This window comes from Hydra vulgaris, chromosome 04 (genome assembly GCF_038396675.1).
Source record: "Hydra vulgaris chromosome 04, alternate assembly HydraT2T_AEP".
Taxonomy (NCBI): domain Eukaryota; kingdom Metazoa; phylum Cnidaria; class Hydrozoa; order Anthoathecata; family Hydridae; genus Hydra; species Hydra vulgaris.
In genome coordinates, this window is record NC_088923.1 from 24444038 (window position 1) to 24465331 (window position 21294).

The 21294-nt window shown below is 28.9% G+C and overlaps 1 protein-coding gene across 2 annotated transcripts in view; it reads right to left on the reverse strand.

The window, feature by feature from the left end:
* Positions 1-356: 356 nt before the first annotated feature.
* Positions 357-21294, reverse strand: part of LOC105846055 (interferon-induced very large GTPase 1) — a 140135-nt gene continuing 119197 nt past the window's right edge. For both annotated transcript variants that reach the window (XM_065795866.1, XM_065795867.1), the window contains exon 4: positions 357-5537. In XM_065795866.1, coding sequence (XP_065651938.1) covers positions 834-5537 — 4704 coding nt within the window. In that variant the 3' untranslated portion in view covers positions 357-833. The remainder of the gene's footprint in view (positions 5538-21294) is intronic.

Here is a 21294-nt window from a genome sequence, read left to right on the forward strand (position 1 = left end):
ATATTTATATTAACTTATGTAGTTTTTTTTTTAACTATCTAATAAAAAAAAAGAAGAAAAATAAAATATGAAAAATAAAAAAGTTATTTAATTTTTATTGATAAGTGTGCGGTTTGACCCGGTTTTACTCTACATCTTTCTACTAACGAACAAGTTTTTAAGATATCTAACAGCGTCGCCACGGTTGCAAAGCTATTTTACAATTTTAGGTAGCCCTTATCCTATCTTATCAACACAAAATAAGTAATTTGTGCACTGGTTTCATATTAAACATTTATGAGTTAAGATTAGGGTTGATAAAAGTTGCCTATCGGCTAGGTTTTGGGCAATGGTTAATACAAGTACATAACAACTCATTTTAATTATTCATTCTTGTTAAATTTTTGTTAAAGTTGAAAGCAAAAACTGATATTTATAGAAAGTATAGCAAATAAATATTTCAAAGCTTCAATTAATTTGATAATGTGAAAAAATAAAAATAACAAAACTACCAAGTTGTTTATATTTAAAACAAACAAAGAACTATTTTCTTTAATTGAATAAAAATCAAGGAATAAAATATCACAAAATAAACATCTCTTGACTTTTTGTATCATTGTTTGTTATGTAGTTATTATAAAAACTTATTTTCTTTATTATATTTATTAATCGGTTATGTGCCTTTATTAATCGGTAACGGTGAGAGCAATTAAATTAGTTTTAAATAATGCTATTGTAAGAGGAATATCGAGGAGTAACTATCTACTTTCTTTGCTAATATCTATTACTGTTTATGCAGTTTTTTTTATTTTAACTTAAATAATTTATTTTTTAGTATTTTAATTTATGTCATCTTATTTATCGTGTAAATTTACTAAATATCGGTTTTCAACTAAAGTTGCTAAATTAACAATGTGAAATTCTTTTTCCAACGCTTCTTGGGCTTCTTTTCTTGAAAAACTTGACCAGCGATCAACATTTACTTTACGAGCATCAGGAAAAATGACATCAATAACTGACATTAGATTATAAGTTACGTACTTCCAAAAGATTAAGGCTTCGTTGTATGTATCATCGCTAATGTCCCAACTTGTGTATTTATCTCCGACCGAAAATGTGTTATTGTCAACTTTTTTATATTCGGAATACTTTATGTATTTATATTTTGTATCGCTATTTTTAAAAAAAGACTTGCACTTTATTGAATCAGTACATATATTTGTAACAAACTGGTTTTTAAAAAAGAAAAAAACTCCATTCCAAATTATTCCACCAAATCCTTCTGGCCTGTGGCTTCTGCAAGAGTGGCTTGGATCAATGCCATGACTGCAATCACAGGGTGCTCCACAAAACGGACATGTAGCTGTGCAAGTAATTAATTCTTTACTTACCGCATAAAAAACTTTATACCTAAAATTTGTCTTAAACAAGTTTGGGACTTCAAGCTTAGCTAATAATAAAAATGATAAAATTTTGTTTAAGATCTCATTTTTATCTTCAGTTGTATTATCTTTAGCTATAGTAGAAGTTACAATAATATCCATTTCATCGATGTGTAAACTTCTTACATATTCGTTTTTAAACAAGAGAGAAATTTTATCTTCGTTTTGTACACTTGTATTAAGATCATTGATAATGCTTTCAACTTGACTAACGTGTGCTTTAAAACAGACTTCCAAGGAATCTGAAAACTTGGAATAATAATAATCTATAATTGCGTAGATTTTATTATCAATAGTTCTAAACGGATTTTGAAAGTATTGTATTATATATATTTTATCTGAATCTTCAAGAAGTATTTCTCTTTTCTTGTTTTTTACAAATGAACTTTTGCTAATAATATGCAGTATATCAAGTAGAACTAAACCATGCAAATGCTCTTTTAGCGGGATTTTGTTGAAAAAAGCACTTTCGGCCGACCGAAGCGCTTCGTTTAAAACCTTTTCAACAATGGCTTTGTGCAAAAGACTTGCATATTGTTTTGCTGCTATGACAATGTTAGTTTCTTTGTTCAGAATCATCAAGAACTCTTCTTTTACGCTTTCTTTCATACTTTGAATTTGATTAGGTATGTCTAAATACTGTTGAAAATTTTCCTGTGCTTGTTTAAATGGTTTTACTGCAAGGTGCGCCGCATGGTATATTAAAAACGCTTTTATTTCCCCATTGGTTTGGACTGGCTTTTCTAATACTACAAGTTCTTTATTATTATGGATAGCAATTTGTTGGTCTATGATTTCTTCAACTTTTTTAAGATAAATATTTACAAGCGTGGTACTGTCAAAAAATAAACCTGGTTGTATTTTTAATATTTTATACCCTCCTTCAACCTCTTGAAAATCTAAACATTTTTTCATTTCAATTTCAGCTGACTCAACCAATTCTTTTAAATGAAGTGATTCTTGTATCCACTCAGGTTTAAATGGGATTTCTAAATGATCTCCGAATTTAATTGAATAGTCTTCTGAGTGTTCTATTTTATTATTTAATTTTTCGGTGGTTAGAAATAATTCATTTTGTAAGTCTTTAACAAAGTCAGCTTTGTCATAGACAGAAAATTTCTCAAACTCGTAATAAACAGCCATACTTGTTGAGTTCCAAAATTTTTCAAATTCTGTATTACATTCTTCATTGGAAAAAACTTTTATCCCATCTGTAAGTAAACATTGTTTTGCTACTTCCCTTGCTTGTTTGTGTATCTCAATTTTAAATTTGCCTTTTAAGTTATCTTTTTGCTTGAAATGCTCAAACCATCGTTGGATCTGCAATGTGTATCTGTTTATACAGCGTTCATTAAAAATTTTCATTGAGTCCACACACTGTGCGTAAAGGTCCTTGAAAATACCAGATTTTTTTTTTTTGTTGGCTATGAATGTATTAAATTCATCAGATAACATATTAAAATACAATGTTGCATTTTTATTTAATTCCATTTTTTTCGTTTCAATTGATTCTTGATCAATATCAAGACATAAAATTTGTGTTAAAGTATTTAAATGCTCTTCCAGTTTAGATTTCCATTTACGTATTTCTATGTCTACTTCGTAATGTGCTTCAACATATGCAGCATTTAAAAAATTCATTACAAAGTTTTCTTTTAAAATGCTCTTCCAGACTTGATTTATCTGGTCAGAAATTTTGTCCATGGTTCGAAAAGTTTTTGATTTAGATAAAACATTTACTAAAATATGTTCCCTCAATTCGGAACACGCATTAACATAAAGAGAACTTATAGACTTTGATCCTGAGTTTAAATGAGGAAAGTAAAAAAAATTATCACATCGAATATCGACAATGTCTGAGAAACGAGTTATACTTTTTTTTCCAATTGTGTTGGCATAACTTTTAATGCTACAGTTTAATGTTTCTAAAATCTTTTCTCTGTTTTCTGAATTATAATCTTTTGCCGTATTATCGCACCCTTGTTGAACAAAAATACAGCGTGGATGAAAATCGATCATCTTCATTTTCATCAGAGCACAAGCACTTATTTCTAAAAAGTTTTCTTTTGTTATAAATTCACTTCTGTTGTTGATTATAGTGAGATCAGATATTCCAAATATCAAAGTTGAAATTTCGTTGTCATGTGAATGAACACCTACAAATTCTGGAGCCAGCAACCCTTCGGTATCAATTACAAAAAAAGCATCAAAGTTAAAATTTGGAATGGTAATTGGAACAAGATGCATAAATGAGCCAATTGTAGTTCTACCCGAACAGACCGGATTTTCTAATCCAAACATAGTGTTTAGTAAAGTAGATTTTCCACTACTCTGAGCACCCAGAACTGATAAAACAAAAATCCTCGGTTCACGATCAATTCCAAGATATTTCTTAAGTGGTTTTTTTAAAGCATGTAAAACATCACGAATCCATTTTATATTTACGCTGAATCCGTCACCATTAAGTATCTCCAATGCAAAACCCTTTAATAAAAGTGAAGCAGCCATACTAGGTAATTCCTTAAATTTTTTTTTAAGAATACTTTCTTCGATCAATTGAGAAGTTTCATAAATTTCTCCAAGTTCGCGGAGCAAATGCTCTAAGCCAACAGTCATTTTTTTCTTTTTCTTTATCAGGCCTTTTAGTTTATCAACTATTGAGTTTTCATCAGATATTTCGTTTTTTAACTTTTCAATACTTTCTTTCACATGTGGAATATTTTCTTTGCTCCAATCATTTAAAGTATCTTTGACACTGTATATAAAAACAGTTTTGTCCTCTGATAAATAAATATTTTTCATGAATTCAAGGATAGTTTTAGGAATGTGATATAAGTTATTTATATTATTCAATCTAATATTATTCATTTTGTTTTCAATATCTTTATATTGATCAAAGTCTTCACACTGGTTAAGTTCTCGTTGCATTTGGGAGAACTTTTTCACTCTTGATTGAAAAGGGAGAAAAGTATGCTCTTCTGATATTTTACTCATATCTTCCAAAAGTCTTTTATTAAAGTCAAAATTTAAATACTGCTTATTGATACAACTTGATTCTTTATTTAGCTCTTTAAAACGATGACTCAAACTCTTTGGTGATGGAATATTATCCACTAAACATTTTAACAACTTTTCAAGGTCACTGAACTCTGTTTTATATTCTACTTTTTTTATTTTTTGGAGTTTATTTTTAATAAAGTTACTAAATTCCTTCATGAATTCTGCTGCTGCTCTTGTATAATATATAATTAGTGTGATCATGTTGTTTTTTTTTAATATATTATTCGTATCTATAAGAAATTTTTCCAATTTTTTTGATGAATCTTTGAATATTGCTCTATCGCACAACAGTATTACAACATCTGAGGAAGAGAAAAGTTTACTTGATGTTAATTTGTGATCGATTGCATCACCTCTAAGATTAAGAAGACAAAAAGAACTTACAAAATTTCCTTCACTTGATGTGTTTATGTTTTGTGTGTTTTGAAGCCACAGGCCTTCTACTAAACCATTTGAAGAACTTCTTAAGTTATTACTTAATAAAGCATTTCTTGTAAAAAAACCGTGTTCTTTTGTACCTATCAGTCTATTTCCCACTTCAGCTTTTGAAATATTTTCAAGGGTACCAATACGTAACATTGAGATTGCAGGTAACTCAGCATCTGCTGCATTTCTTTCGATTAAACTCCTCATATTTGGTTTCCACAAGAGATTAACGGAATGCAAACACATATCCATGTAACATGGATTTTTTAAAGGCAAGATTACGGGAACAGCTAGACTGTTAATAGCTAGATTTCTGTACAATTTCCTTCGCCTAGAAAAATCCATATTTTTTACATAATAGAAAAGTAGATCTGTTGGATGATAAACACCTTTATGAAAACCTTTATCATCAGTCCATGTGATAGGGTTGTTAAAACATTGGTGATCAGAAATCTCAATAGATTTCACCCACTTTTTAATAGCAATTTCTTTGTTTATAGCAGGAAGTTTATAGTCACCTTGAAAAATTTCTATTAGTGGTCTATCAATGACACTGTTTAAGTTTTCTTCATTTATTTTGTCATCATTGTTGTAATAAATGCTGCCATTTTCATCAAAACTGTTAAACTCCTAAAATAGTTTTTGTATTTATAAAGTTGAGCTTATAAAACTAAGTATGACTTAAATTGACTCCTTTCCTACCACACATACCTTGGTAAAACATTAGATAAAATGTTATGAGTTGCATTGGCATAACATTTTGGTTACGAACTCGACGACGTCAACAACAAAATACCATTGTTGTGTTTGAAGTCGATTAATTGTAATATTTTACTTTGACTCAATGTTGCATTTTATTCCTACTCAACGTTACACTAAATGTTTATATAATTAAGTTTGTATATATATGATATGTTTATATAAATAGGTTTGTTAATATATGAATAATATATATATATATATATATATATATATATATATATATATATATATATATATATATATATATATATATATATATATATATATATATACATAAATGAATAATATATATAAATATATACATAAATGACATCCCCCCTACCTTCTATCGCCCAATAATTTTTCAAATAAATGGTTTTGAAGAAATTGATTGAAATTTAATTCTTTTCACTTTTGAGTTCCAAAAAAACAAAAAGTTGAAAGAAAGGTTCTTTAATTGTAGTATGTGTACGTTGGCAATTATAAACGTGGTTATCAAATCTATCTGTTGACTGTCCGGTTCTAAAACAAGAAATATGTCCATTTGAACGAAGTGTTAAATTATTATTTTTTCCGGTGCATGTAGATTTTTTATTGCAAGATAAACGTTTTAAATAGTATAATTAATTTATACTATTGCAAGTTATATGACTCTTTATGTTCCATATGGAACCATTTGATGTTGTAAATGTTTTAACTTCTTAAAGTGTTTTAACTTTTTTTAATTTGCACATTTTACAACGTTTATCTTTACAGTTAAATAATCTTATTTATTTTTCAATTAAACTGGAAAAATTTTAAAAATTTCATAAATAGAGTCAACTAAACCGATCAAAGAACAATCATTGGATAGCATTACTCAACAAGAACAGATGGCCTTAAAACAACTGAAAAAAATAAATGATATAGTTTTTAATAAGGCAAACAAAGGTATTACTTTAATTGTACTAGACTTATCTTATTATAATAACAAACTAGTTTATCAATACCACCTACTTTCTTTAAACACTTATGAAAGGGGAAATCTTGAACTAGATAAAATTATCTTTAGAGATCTTACTAAAATGATTAGTAAATACAATTGTTGAACCAAAAATGAAATAAATTACATCACAAATTACAAGTCTAACAATTTTTAAATAACTAGAGGAATTTATAAATATCTTTAAATTATTGATAAACTTAACAAATCAAACTCTCTGTATATAGAATTGAAACCACCAGAAGACCTTATGGGTAGACTAATTATTGCAGGAATTAATTCGCCAACATCACACCTAAGTCAGTTCTTACACATTTTATCTCCATTTGTGATAAAACTAAAAACTTTCATTAAAGATGATTGGAATATTTTAAGAAAGAACTTTAGAGAGAGAAGGTTGTATTTTGACATTGTTAATCTCTATACTAGTATTCTACACAAGTTAAAATTAGAAGCCTTAAAGTTGTGGATTATAAAACCTAAATAAATAATAGATGAAAGATTTACTCTAGAGTTTATATTAGAATCAGCATCTTTTATTTTAAAAAACAATAACTTTCTGTTCAATGACGAAATGTATTACCAAATTACAGGGCCAGCAATGGGTATTGACATTGTTCCAGATTATGCATGTCTTACAATTGAGTTTTCAGAAAAAACAAAACTTTTTCCTAAAATCTTACCAAAGTAAAATTTTAGGAAAAAGTTTTGTTTTTCCGATCAATATTAAAACAATTCTATTATAGATATAATAATGGCGGTTTCATTATATGGCCAAAACAATTGGATATCGTTAAGTTTGTAAATTCTTTAACTGAAATAGACAACTTAATTAATTTTACAACCGACCAAGGCAAAAAAAATTATAAAAGATGGTAACACTTACAATGTGATTAAGTTTTTAGACATCTATTATTTTTGAAAATAGCAATACAATAAAAACAGACATTTATTATAAAGAAACCAATACTCATGATTACTTAAATTATAAAAGTCATCATCCTTATTTTTTTAAATTGTTTTCACATCTGTAATCAGATGTGAAAACAATTATTTTTTTTGACAAAAAGAATAATTGTTTTCACATCTGATTACAAAAAGGAAAAATAACGATTAGCAGAACTAAAAAGCATAGCTAATAGAATGTGAAAATCCTGATAATATTATAGAAAAATCTTTTCACAATCCAAAACTTCAAGGACCAGTTTCTCAAAACTAATCTAAAGAAATCTTTCCCTTAATTACAACATTTTACTGCAACTTGAATTGTCAACCTTTTATAACTGATAATTTACCTTTAAATGAAAGAGTAAAGGAGGTTTTTTCAAATATCCAGCCAGTAATTGCAACAACCACCTAATCTGTTGAAAATAATGATCGCTGCAAAATTCCAGTTTAATTGATAAAGAAATAGGATTATTTAAATGTAAAGATAATCGTTATAAAATATGCAAGTTAAAAAAAGTTAAAACATTTACAACATCAAAAAGTACATAAAGAGTTATATAGCCTACATTAGTAAAAGATACTGTTTAAAATGTTTAACTTGCAATAAGAAAACTACATTCACCGGAAAAAATAATAATAAAGACTTCGTACAAATGGATATATTTCTAGTTGTAGAACTAGACAATCAACAGATAGATTTGATAACCATGTTTATAATTAACAACGTACACATAATACAAATGAAGAACCTTCCAACTTTTTTTTTTTTTTGAAATCAAACAAAAATCTCCACAAACAAAAACATGACACTTTTAATTGACATTTCCCGTTTAAAATCAAATCAAATGTTAATTATAATATTTATTAAGATTACCAGCAATATTAGGTATTAAGATGCTTCAAGCTGGAGTAGATAAAACAGAAAATTAGTAATTAATATTCTGTTTTATCTACTCCAGCTTGTAATTAGATAAAAAAAACTTCTAATTAAGAGTTAATTAGTAGTTTTTTTATTTAAGAAATAAGTTTGAAAAACTAACTAATAAATCTTGCATTTTTTGTTGAAACAAATTCGTTAAAATAAGTAAACTTTAACAAAACTTTTCAGCGGTTTATCTATTTTTTCTGCATTAAGTAAATGTTTTCAATGTAAAAAGATAAATGTTTTTTTTTCATACTTAAAAACAAAAATATCTAAAGTTGTTTTTGTTAACTGTCTATCTAAACCCAAATAATTTGCAACAATAAAAACCATGTTTTTTATAAATGTTTTATTTACATAAGTTCATCTAATTATATGGCTTTTATGTAAACCTACCCATTTTACAGGACCCAAACATATTTAAAAAATTACAAAATAAATGTTTATAAATTTGTATGCGCAGGATGTAATTCCAGTTATATCGGCCAATCTTCTCACCACCTCAAAACAAGAATGACTGAACACTAGGAGAGTCAAAAACTCACACATATACAAACATTTCCATGCTAACAATCAGAGCCGAAGTGAAGGGGTGGCGAACGAGGCCACAGCCATGGGCGGCAAATTAGCAAGGCGACAAATTTCAAAATTTAATAAACATTTTTTAATATATGAAATGTTTTAAAGACGCCTCAAAACCAAAATAATTTTAATTTGCGTTTCAAAATCTTTGGACCCGCCTCATAATTTTTTTCGCACCTTCATGCAAATTAAAATAATTTCCAATGTGAAATTAAAACATTAATTAAAAAAAATTAAATAATTAAAACTAAATCTGAAAGGCAGTGAAATATATATTAACGAAGATTTCGCTAAAGAAACTATGGAAGAGAGAAAAAAACTATGGGAAGAAGTGAAAAAACTGCGCAATCAAGGTAAATACGCAACGACTAAATATAACTAAATTAATTGTCGCGAATTTAAAAAATAACTTAATTTTTTTTTTAAGCGTAGGAATTAATTACTGTTACATATGGCTAAACAAACAATAGATTTTGGAACGCAGCACTTTAATATTTTCAAAACTACAAATAATGTTTTACTTAATGACTTTTACGACCCAGATTTGCAATTTTTTAATGAAAATAATTTTAACTTTCAGTTTTTTGACTTAAGAACTTTTAAAAAAGAAGTCGAGGCAAAATAATTGCATTTGTATTTATTGATTACTTCTAGTCGCACACAGAAACTTTATTGCAGGTTCACGGACATTTAGAAGTTCAAGGCCAATCATAAACAGCAACCAGTTATTTTGTTTAAGAAAACTGATGCAGTTTTTACTTATGTCACATAAAATGATCTTAGCACTGATCAACAGTACTTGCTTGACATTTGAAAAGTGGCATTAACAGAGCACAGTGTGTCCAGAGCATGAAATAAATTTATTTTTCTGACTTTTTATTTTTTAATTTTGAATAGTAAATTTATATTGAGTAGAACATATGTAGGTAAATGCAAAAAAAAATTTTGAAATTCATCTAACCATTTTGTTTTTATAGCTGTTTGAAGTTGAAGAAAGAAGTGAAGATAAATATTTATCTTAAGGTTGCACCAATACTGTTTTTTAACAATAACTTTGAAGTGCTATACTATAAAATTTACTCCATAAATTTAAAAAATTTTTCTATCTTGATCTGGAAAATATATTTAATTTGTAAATTGTTTAAAGAAGTAGAAAAATTGAAGTATAAACATATAATTTGTGATTGGGCTTAAAAAATTATGTAAAAATATATTTATTTGATTAAAATCAAAATACCGGGAAAAAAAGGCCATAGGAGACCGCAAATAAACTCAATTGTTTCATAAAATATAGACTTTCTAATTTTATGTGTAAAAATGCTACAGTCCGGTTTTCTCCGAAAACTGAGTAATTTGAAATCGAACCTAATTTGTTTGTACCCGTTGATGTTTGAGGTTGCGTAATTATGAAAATCAACTTTTACGGACGATTCAAGAATACCTATTAAAGAAGAAGTATTCCTTCTATTAATAGAAGGAATTTTACTAACTTTGAACAACAAACTAAGCTCATTGAACAAACCAAAGCTAATTTTTAAAACAATCAAATTAAGATATAATCTAACTTTAGAAGATACAAAGAAAACATCAAGATAATTTTGAAGCAAATCTAAAGACACTTATACAAAAATATTCAAAGTTGAAACAAAATAATTTTGAGGTTGAATTGAATCGGAGCAGCCGTGACGCAGAGTTAGCACACTTGCCTCGGAGCAAGTTTTTTATACGTCTTAAACGCGTCTTTTACCCATAGGTAGCGACTAGCTAGCAATTTGCTGGCTATTCTCAAGCTCATTTCCCACCGGGTGGGATAAAACTGCCTGGCAATCCACCTGCAGCATCATCTGCTATTAAATATAGGTGATATAGAAGAAGAGGGAGCTACACAGCCTGAAAGAGGACGGAAATCAAAAAGACGCGGTAAAAAAGTAAAAATTGAGCTGTTGACACTTATTTGAATTTCTTAAATGTCATGTTATTTAGAACACTCTGTAGCTTTTTTTTACTTTTTACAAAACATTATTATTTAATTTAGAGATTAACCTGAAAAACGTAGCTAAAATAAAATTATTGATGATTTTGTGGACATCGTGGAAAAACATGCGAATGAACAGTAGATAAGTCAGAATATTTAAAGCCAGTTGTCCATCAAGCCAGTGTCCTGATTTCAGCCAGTGTCCTGATTCCAAATTTTAAAAAACGCAAATCCATTGAAAATCTTGCAATTTATGCACACCTATTCTTTGACTGAGGCATACCCTTTCATTGAAATTGCTCTTAGAATCTTTCTCACACTACTCGTCACTGTGGCATCATGTGAACGCAGCTTTAGTAAACTTAAGCTTTTGAAAAATTATCTAAGATCCTCCATGGGTCAAGAACGTTTGACTAATCTTGCCATTTTGTCAATTGAAAATCCCCTGGCAAAATCTCTGTGTTACAATGAAATTATTGATATCTTTGCATCATTGAAAGCGGAGAAAATAAATTTTGTTTGAATGTGTCTAATTTTAATATTTATTAAAAAAACTAACGCCTGGTAATTTTTTCAATGACTTTCAACCACAAAGACCGATTTAAAGTTGATTTTAAATGTGCTTTAAGTAGGTTTATCAAAATTTGAATCAAATTTAATATTAAAAAAATGATTGAATTTGAGGCGGCATTTTTTCTCCTTGCCCGAAAGGATTTTTGATCTCACTACAGCCCTGCTGACAATGCCTTGACTGAGTGTAGGATGTTAGTGTCTTGAACCAACACAAAACAACAACTGAATTTAGCAAAGACATTGAATTTAGCATTAGCATGTATAAAGAAAAATGTGTATATTAACAGGTTAAGAGTTTGATATTTTGGAAAAAGTTTTACTATATTTGATTGCAAAAGTTAGCGATGGGAGAAATTCAAAGGAAGAAATGTATAATCAAATCATGGTATGTATAGTTAAATTAAAAATAATTACACCTTTGAAATGATTGCTTTCAAACGCAACTTTGCAAAACAAACAGCCATAAATTATTTTTGAAAGTGGATAGATATTATGTATTTAAAGTTAAATTGCTTAATCAAAATGCAAAAACAAGATCACTTGTTTGGCACTATTCCTGCAGTTTTCAAAGCAAAGTTTCCAAGATTAACATCAATAATTGATTGTTTTGAGATTTTTGTTGGCTCCCCATCCTCTTTAATGTCAAGAACACAATTGTACAGCCAATACAAAAAACATTGTACTATAAAAGTATTTATTTCTTGTACTCCACTTAATGTTATTTCTTTTGTGTCCAAATGCTGGGTTGGAAGAGCCAGTGATATCCATACTGTTAGAGAATCACAATTTCACACATTAAAGTACCACATACTTGGTGATCAAATTTTAGCTGATCGCAACTTTACTATAAAAGAGGATTTTGCAGTTGGGAGCAGTACTGAATTAATTACTCCAGCTTTCACAAGTGGAAAACTTATCAGCAAAAGAAGTTGAAGATTCAAGAAAAATATCATCAGTTAGGATCCACATAGAGAGAGTTATTGGACCTATTAAAAATAGGTTTGCCATTTTAAAAGGAATCATACCATTACGAACCATTAAGAGTATTAAAGACGAAGCAGTTTCAGCTGAATTAGTGAATTTTGACAAGGTTGTGACTATGTGTGCAGCTTTGACAAATTTAGGTGAAAGCATTGTTTCTAAACCACGATCAGAATGATGGTAGTTTTGAAACAATGCAGTGTTGGCTAACTGGTGAGTAATTATATGTATGTTTGTATTTTGTGTTGACCTCTGGTGCAGTGTTGACTCGCTCGTAAGTCATTATGTGTATAATTTTGTTTTGTGTTATGTGTGTTATCATTGTGATGTTATTGTTGTGATGTTATTGTTGTGATGTTTTGTGTTGATAGACAACTTGGCTTACCTTCTCGTTGGTGTCTACTGTTACAAATGAATATTAGATTTGATTATTACTACTTCTAATCATTCACTAAAAGCCAAGAAATATGTTTTAAACGAAAGCATATATTTAATGTTGCTTTTTTTATCTTAAGGGTTGTTCTTAGGTCACAAAAACATTCTCACAAAGTAAGTTTCTTCTTTGTTGTTTATTCGGTCACACTTTTAATTACTTTTTTATTTTTCACATTAACATAATACATAAGACATTGATGTGTAAATAATGTTTTCAACATAAATTGGTTCCATTTTCTTTAGTAGAGTTTTGCTGTTGTCACTGGTTTTAGAGAGTACCTTCGTGAACGAAGTTAAAAAGTTCTTAATGTTAAGCATTTTCTAAAAGCCAAGACGGTATATCGTTAATCCTCATACTATTTACTAAAAATTTTATAAATATTGTTACAATCTTATAATTCAAATTATTATAATTAGTAATTTTGATCATTTCATTATTATATTGTGAAAAATATTTTTTATTTATAACATTTATTCCACATATATTAAAAATATGCGGAATAGATATTACACTGTGGAAAATTTTAAGCAAAATACATAATTTTTAAATATTATTAGAAATCAATATGTAGTATTTTTGTTTTATTTATTGACTAGTCTGTGAACTGTGCTATAATTTCAAAATGATGAATTAATTGAACTCCATGATTCCTTTATGCATATTTGCACAGATTAATTGTAATATAACGCTAAATTTCGTTCTAAAAAGTCAAGTAAAATCTCTTCAGCCTGTAAAATAGATTGTTCTGTCTAATCCCGACAGATTTTAAAAAGAAATTTTATATTATAATTTCTTTTTTACATATTTAGTTACATATTATAATCAGTATTAAAATGTAAAGTAATTGTTGTGTTTGAAGTTGTTGCCATTAAGCAAATAAACAGTCATCGCCTGTCCCTTGAGGTATTTTTTTCGGACTTTCAAGTGCAATCACCGTGTAATTTATGTATCACTTATTGACATAAGCATTTTATATTATTTATAATAAGTATTTATAATATAGTAACTTTATCAAAAGTACGTAGGACAAGTAATTTGATCTATTCTTTCAGACCGGTTGCGTTGACACAGTAGGGCAATAGATCTGTTCCCAGTCCGGTTGCCGTAAACTCATTGCATTGCATTCTGGTATCGCTTAAGGGGTGATAATGATTGTTTACACTTTTGAAGTTGGAGGTGCGCAAATTTTTCCAGGAACGGCTATCTTAGGTGACCAAGGCTATCCCTGTAATAATTTGCTCATTACACCTTACAGTGACAACCAAACAGCTTCCAAGCGTCGGTTTATGATGCACATCAAAAAACTAGAAATGTGATCGAGCGATGTTTTGGGATTTTGAAACACAGGTTTTACTCTCTACAAATTCCAATTCGATTTTGTCATTTGTTTTCATTTTTTCATTTGTTTTTCATTGAACATAGTGTAAAGATTGGTGACAATAAAACATGTACATCGAAACCTCTCGAATGGCTCAAACCATCAAAAAAAGTTCAAAAACTCATGGACCATCGATGCTAAGTGAGTTAAAATAGTAAAACCTCTATTAAAAGATACCTTAGTGTTTACAAGAAAAAAACTTTCAAATCGTTTAAATTTTGATCCACAACCCACGAATCAACGAGAAGTTTCCATGACAAAGGAAGATGTAGATTCTTTGGCACAGATAACGAATTATAATTGTGGATATGTCATGCTTATGCAAACAAAAAATGTTGTTCCTATACCTGAACGTTGCTCAAGAAATTGAAGTTCAACATTCCTTGCATCCATCTCTCCCTAAACACCTTATGAAGTTGTAACTTATTTAGATTGTAAGATTACAGTTTTATTGCTGCAGCTAGCTACAAATTTTGATGAAATTTCTGAACTAGAACACTTAACAAGAAAGCAGTCATGTAATAATGATTGGCATAAACACTGTAAAGGCAGAGTCACTGCATCAAAAGTTTATAATGTTGTTTGTAAAGTAAATAATGACCAAGAGATTTTATGTCCAGAAAAAATAACATCCATTATCATTGGCGTATTATGTAAGTCGAAAGGTTTTAAAACAAAGGAGATTACGTCATGAAAAAGATGTACTCGAAGCATACTTAAAAAAAATAAAAAAATCATAGATTTATGAAAGTGACTGAGTGTGGTTTATTTGTAAATAAAGATTTACCAATAGTTAGTACATCACCTGATTTCCTTTGTTCGTTGTGATTGTTGGGGCACTGGATGTGTAGAGGTTAAATGACCTTGGACTCATAGAGGGTTAACAATTCCAGAGTTTGATGCTAATAAAGGCACATGTTTAATATTTGAAAAAAATACTATTGTACTTGATCCTCAACATTCTTTTTATAGTCAAGTGCAGTGTCAAATGGCTTCAACCGGTTTTTCATATTGTGATTTTGTTGTTGGAACTTCGAAAGACTTATATAGTTATCGTGTATATTTTTCAATTGATTTTTGACAAAGTTGTGTTAAAAAAATTGAATTTTTTTACAAAACTATTATCTTGGCTTATATGATAAACGAAGTGTTCTCCAATACTGTAGAATCTGTTTTTAGTGAAACTTTGCTTAAAGTTTGTGACAATGATAAAATTGACGATGAAATTAATTTTTTTATTTCATAACATTTAATATTACAAAAGGTAATATTAAATGTTATGAAATAAAAAAATTTAATAAAATTTAATATTACATAAGGGCTGTAAACTAAAAATAATTTTTTTAACTACATTTATTTTAATTAGTTAGACATGAAATATTTTATTGTTTTAAAATGTCTTGTAATTTAAATATTGTTATGATTCTTGTAATCAACTAAAGAAGGCGCTAAGTAAGTAATAGCTGCAATTATAATAAAGATATGGTCTCGCAGATCAATCATACTCAGCGGTTAAGGTGTTTTCAGCAATCGAAAGTCTTTTACGCAAGCAATAGCACGCTCTACGTGAATTCTTGCTCGGGCTATCAGGGCAGTTTTAGAGGTTAACTTAATGGTAAACTCCCCTTTGCTTTTAAGAAATGGTATCGTTTCTCCGATACGTTACGTTACGGCATCCAAAAAAAGCACAATAATCTTCATTAATTTTTTTTTTTACTAAAAGCTGATATTTGAGTTTGGTATTTAAAGTAACAAAAGTTGTTTTTATCTAAGCATTTGCTATAAAAGCACTGTTTTAAATAACCCCTTAGGAAAATCCAGAATGCATTGCGGCAAAAAGCATGCGGTTCCACTGGGAACAGATCTATTGCAGCAAGTACTTTAAGTACGCATATATAACTACGCAAAAAAAAATTTCTACTTTTTAATTACTACGAAAGCAATTAACATCTTTCAAAGGCATTTAAACAGACATTGCATTTAAACAGACTACTTAAAGGTTAAAAAAAGGCTACATATTAAACACGCTAAAACTATTAATGCGTTTAAGTAAACACACCACTACTGTATTAGTGTGTTTACTTAATTAAGTAAACACACTAAAAGTATTAGCCTGTTTAATACGTAACCTAATATGAAATTTCCTGTAGTAAACTTTATTAGTATTATAAAAAGCTTATCTATTAAATTTAACTTATTTTGGTAACGTTCAGTAGCCTCTTTTGATAGTTTTTCTTGATAATCATAAGACATTTTCAAAGCGTTTAAGTTGTGTTGTACTGAAATTAACGCGTTTGTTTGCCCCCATATCATAATGGTAGACACTTTAATTTTATAATTACGCTATGATCACGTGGTTTTTTCGCCGCAAGAATACAAACTTTATTTTTGTTTGCAATTATGGATTTGTTGCTATCCAACGCCATTAAAGCCGAGCATTTGCTTAATATTACGACTTACAAAGTAAAGCTTCGTAATAATCTCAAAGATTTAAATTCAAAGTTTCCTGTTGTAAACAAAGATCTTCTTTCTTTAAGAAATTATGAAAAGGAAGCTTTTATTCCCATGCAAAAAGAAAATGAAGACATGAAAAAATATATGTTTTAAAGTATGAGTTTAAACGCGTTTTTTTATGTTTAATTTTGTATATAAAACAATAATTCATGACAAATAATCTTTAGTTAAATATGTTTTTTTTTAGTTATATTTAGTTTATATATGTTATTACTTTACAGGTCAATCGAAAATGGTAACTGTCTTTACAACTCTGCTGCTTTATTAATAAATTCATTAAATAAAACACATAAAACTCTTCGACTATTAACTTCTGTTGAGTTGTTTGAGAAAGCAATCTTTTATTTAAGATACCCAATAATCTTAATTCAAGTGGAATCTAAAAGTTTTTCTTCACTCTCTAGTGTTTTCATGGCATGTGTTTCATCTGAGTCTTCTGATTAAAAAGCTATTTAATGTGAGTATACACCCATGTGGTGATCATAAAACAAATAAAGAAATCCTGAATATTTTATGGTGTAACACTAATTGTCGCTCTATTTTCAAGGATAGAGATATGTGGTCACCAAATCATTTTGTCCCTATTGTGAAAAGAGAAGTTTTATGCTTAAAGACATTTGTCAAAAGTGATTTAAAAAGAGGATTGTGTTCATTTTTGCCAAGTGCTCTATCACATTCTTCTGTTATTACTAAGGTTGTTAATTTATCTTGTCAACCTCCTAAAAATCTATTTTCAAATAAAAAATCATTAGTTCAATCTCACATAAAGTTTTGCATAGATTATGAAACTAAAATTATAGATGTAAATATTGATATTACTCCTAATCCAATCTTAATTGTATTCCTTGTACATCAGATCAGTCTTCAAGCCTTCCTTTTTATGATGTTTCTACTTACTATGAGCGCAGTAGACATCTATCTGCTGGCAAAGATGATTCAATGTTATTAGATCTAGTTAATAAAATATTTATTTCTAACTTATCTTTTGTTTTTCCTGTTTCTGGTGGAAAAAAAAACGATCATTTTTACGTAAATGGCTACTTGAATATTCTTGGTTAGCTTACTCACAGATTGAAGATGGAGCATACTGCCTTCCATGTACATTGTTGGGTAGTAGAATTTCAAACAATACAACAATAATAAACTTTATTCAAAACTCGTGGTTATATGGATCACAGTAATAATTGTCGACTTCATCAAATGTCAATGCGTTGTCTGAACGTGCTGCAATCTAGATCTAATTCAAAAAAAATCTAATTGAAGTTGGCATCAATAATCTAAGGAGAAAACTTATTATAAGTAATCGAAAAAAATTAATTCCAATTATAAAGACAATTATTTTTCTTGGCTGCAACGATATTGCTTTTCGAGGTCATCGTGATGACAGTAAGTATCATCCAGAGATTGGAGAAACATGTAAAGAAAACATTGGTATTGGTAACTTTGTAGAGCTTTTAAATTTTTGTATTGAAGCAGGTGATAAAGTTCTTGAGCAACATATTCGTTCTGCTCCTAAAAATGCATCTTATATATCTAAAACCGCACAAAACGAACTTATTGAATGCTGTGGAAAAACAATCGAAGAAGTTCTAATTAAGAAAATTAAAAAGTTAGGTTATTATTCTATCTTGTGTGATGGAGCCTCTGATTGTTCTAATGTTGAACAGCTATCTCTAGTTAAAAGATGCATTGACTGTGATAAAGTTATTTGTGAAGACTTTCTATGGTTTATTGAATGTAAATCTAGTACAACTGGTTTCAGTCTTGCGCAAAACATAATTTCTGCAATTGATGATCTTGGTCTTGATATCCAAAAATGTAGAAGTCAAGGATATGATGGTGCTGGGGCAATGTCAGGTAAATTAAAAGGTATTTCATCTAGAATTAAATTTATCAACTCAAAGACTATTTTTGTTCACTGTGCATGTCATAAACTTAATTTAGTTATTAGTAAATCATGCAATGTTCAGAGTGTTAGAAATGCTCTTGATCAAATCAAAGATATATCTTTTTTTTTTTTAACTTATCACCTAAATGTGCCAGCTGTCTCAATAAATTCATTTTTCCTGATCAAGCAAAACTAGTTGATACATGTCGAACTAAATGGGTTCAGAAACTTAAAGGTCTGGATTTTTTTTGATAACTACATATGTGTTTTTCATTCAATGGAAGAAATAGCATACAATAAAGGTAAGAGTTATAATATTGATACCTCTTCAAAAGCTTCATGTTTTTTAAATCTTATGACAAATTTTTCTTTTATTGTGAGCCTAGTTGTAACAAAACAAATAATGGACTATTTCCATGCCATCACTGTTGTTCTCCAAACTAAAGCATTTGATATATCACAACAGTGTAATGAAATAAATTGTTTGAAAACTCAAGATTTAGATTTAAAAAAAAAATATTAATGTCTATCATAACGAATGGTACTTAATTGCTCTTGACCTAGCTAAGACTCTTGATGTTTCAGAAGTTAAACCAAGGCTCTGTGGCAGACAAGTTTATAGAGATAATTATCCCTCTGACACAGTTTCAGACTATTTCAAATATTCCATCATATCTCTTCTTCTAGATCATTTAATTAATGAATTAGAAGATAGATTTGATGAAGGTGAGATGATTGTTTACAAAGGTTTATCTGGTATTCCTGCAAATGTTGTAAAAAAAAATAAAGAAAAATGTTTTTGGAAGTTAGATTTTATGGAATTTTTGCATTTTTATATATCGGATATGACTCATCCAACATCAATTCATGCTGAATTAGATTTGTGGAAAACATTTTGCAACAATCAATTTGTGATCCCATCCACTATTACAGAGACTTTAAAGTCTATTGATATGATGGGTTTCCCAAACATTAGGGAAGGTTTTTTAATAATAGGAACAATTCCAATTACTACATGTGAATGCGAGAGGAGCATTTCTATTATACGCAGACTGAAAACTTATATGCGAAGCCGCATGGCAGAGTCAAGATTTAATTCTCTAGCTCTGATGTCTATTCATCAAGAAAAAATTCCTGATGTAAAAAGAGTTTTAAATATTTTTTCTGTATTAGGGGAACGACGTTTAGAGTTGGTTTTTACCTAATATTAATTTATTAATTTCTTTTTTGTTTATCGACTATATTTGTGTATTTTATTTTATTTTATATTTAAGTTTATGTTATATTTAGTGAAAATTAGAAAAACCAACATAAAAAATTTAAAAAAAAACCTATTAAAAAAAATTTGGCCTAACTGCCTATCAAGAAAAGAAAAGAATCCGGAAATGGATCGCAAACCTAAGGCAACAATATTAATACTTTACAATACCTGCCTATCAAGAAAAGGTAAGAATTTTAAAATGGAGGGCTAACCCTAGGCCACCTGACAGTTTACAGATGGAGTGTTAAGTCCTATGGCTTACCTTCTCGTTGGTGCACTTCGTTAAATAGGTTAGACAAGTAAAAAATGTCTAATTTATGAACAGAATAGCCAAGGCAACATTTTTTTTAGTTTTGTTTTATATGGGTAATTGAGAACAATGTCAAGTAAGTAATAATAAAGTACTGATGCCGCTTTGACGACGAATTGCAAAAAATAGTCGGCGATATTTTTTTGCAACCTTTCTTGCCCCCCCTGCCCCTAGCTGGCCCGGGGAAGGGGTTTACAAAAAAATATCGCCGACTATATTTTGGCAACTCGGAAAAAAACAGGCAACATCCACAAAAAATCCTGCATCCTACAACTACTATTTGTTTGATTTCTATTCGTTACTTTGACGAGAATATTTGAAAAAAAAGAAACTTTCTATAATTCGCAAATCTCTCTAATTCAAATTTTCCCTATAAAACTCGAATTAAAGAGATTGTACTCTTTGTATATATATATATATATATATATATATATATATATATATATATATATATATATATATATATATATATATATATATATACATTTTTTTATTTTAGCGAAACACTTGCATTAACAAGTAATTCCACTGATCCAGGCCGTATACAACTTTTTTTAATGTCTGAGCTAAGCAACTTTGAAACATAAACAAAACTCCATATTTAAGTATGTTCATAGATATCAATCAAGTTTGAAATTTTTTGATGAATATAAATAAAATTTAAAACTAAATAAGCAAATAACAAATTTAACTCATTGCCATCCTATTTGGGGCTGGGGGGCTAATGTTTTGGGGTTTTTGTTGTTCCCAGTCTCCAATCACCACAATTTTTTGCATTGCATCCTCATTCCTCATATCTATGAACGTACTAAAAAATGGAGTTTTTTTCATGTTTCAAAGTAGCTTAGCTCAAACATCAAAAAAAGTTGTCTACAGCCTTGCTTATTTCTAAGCAA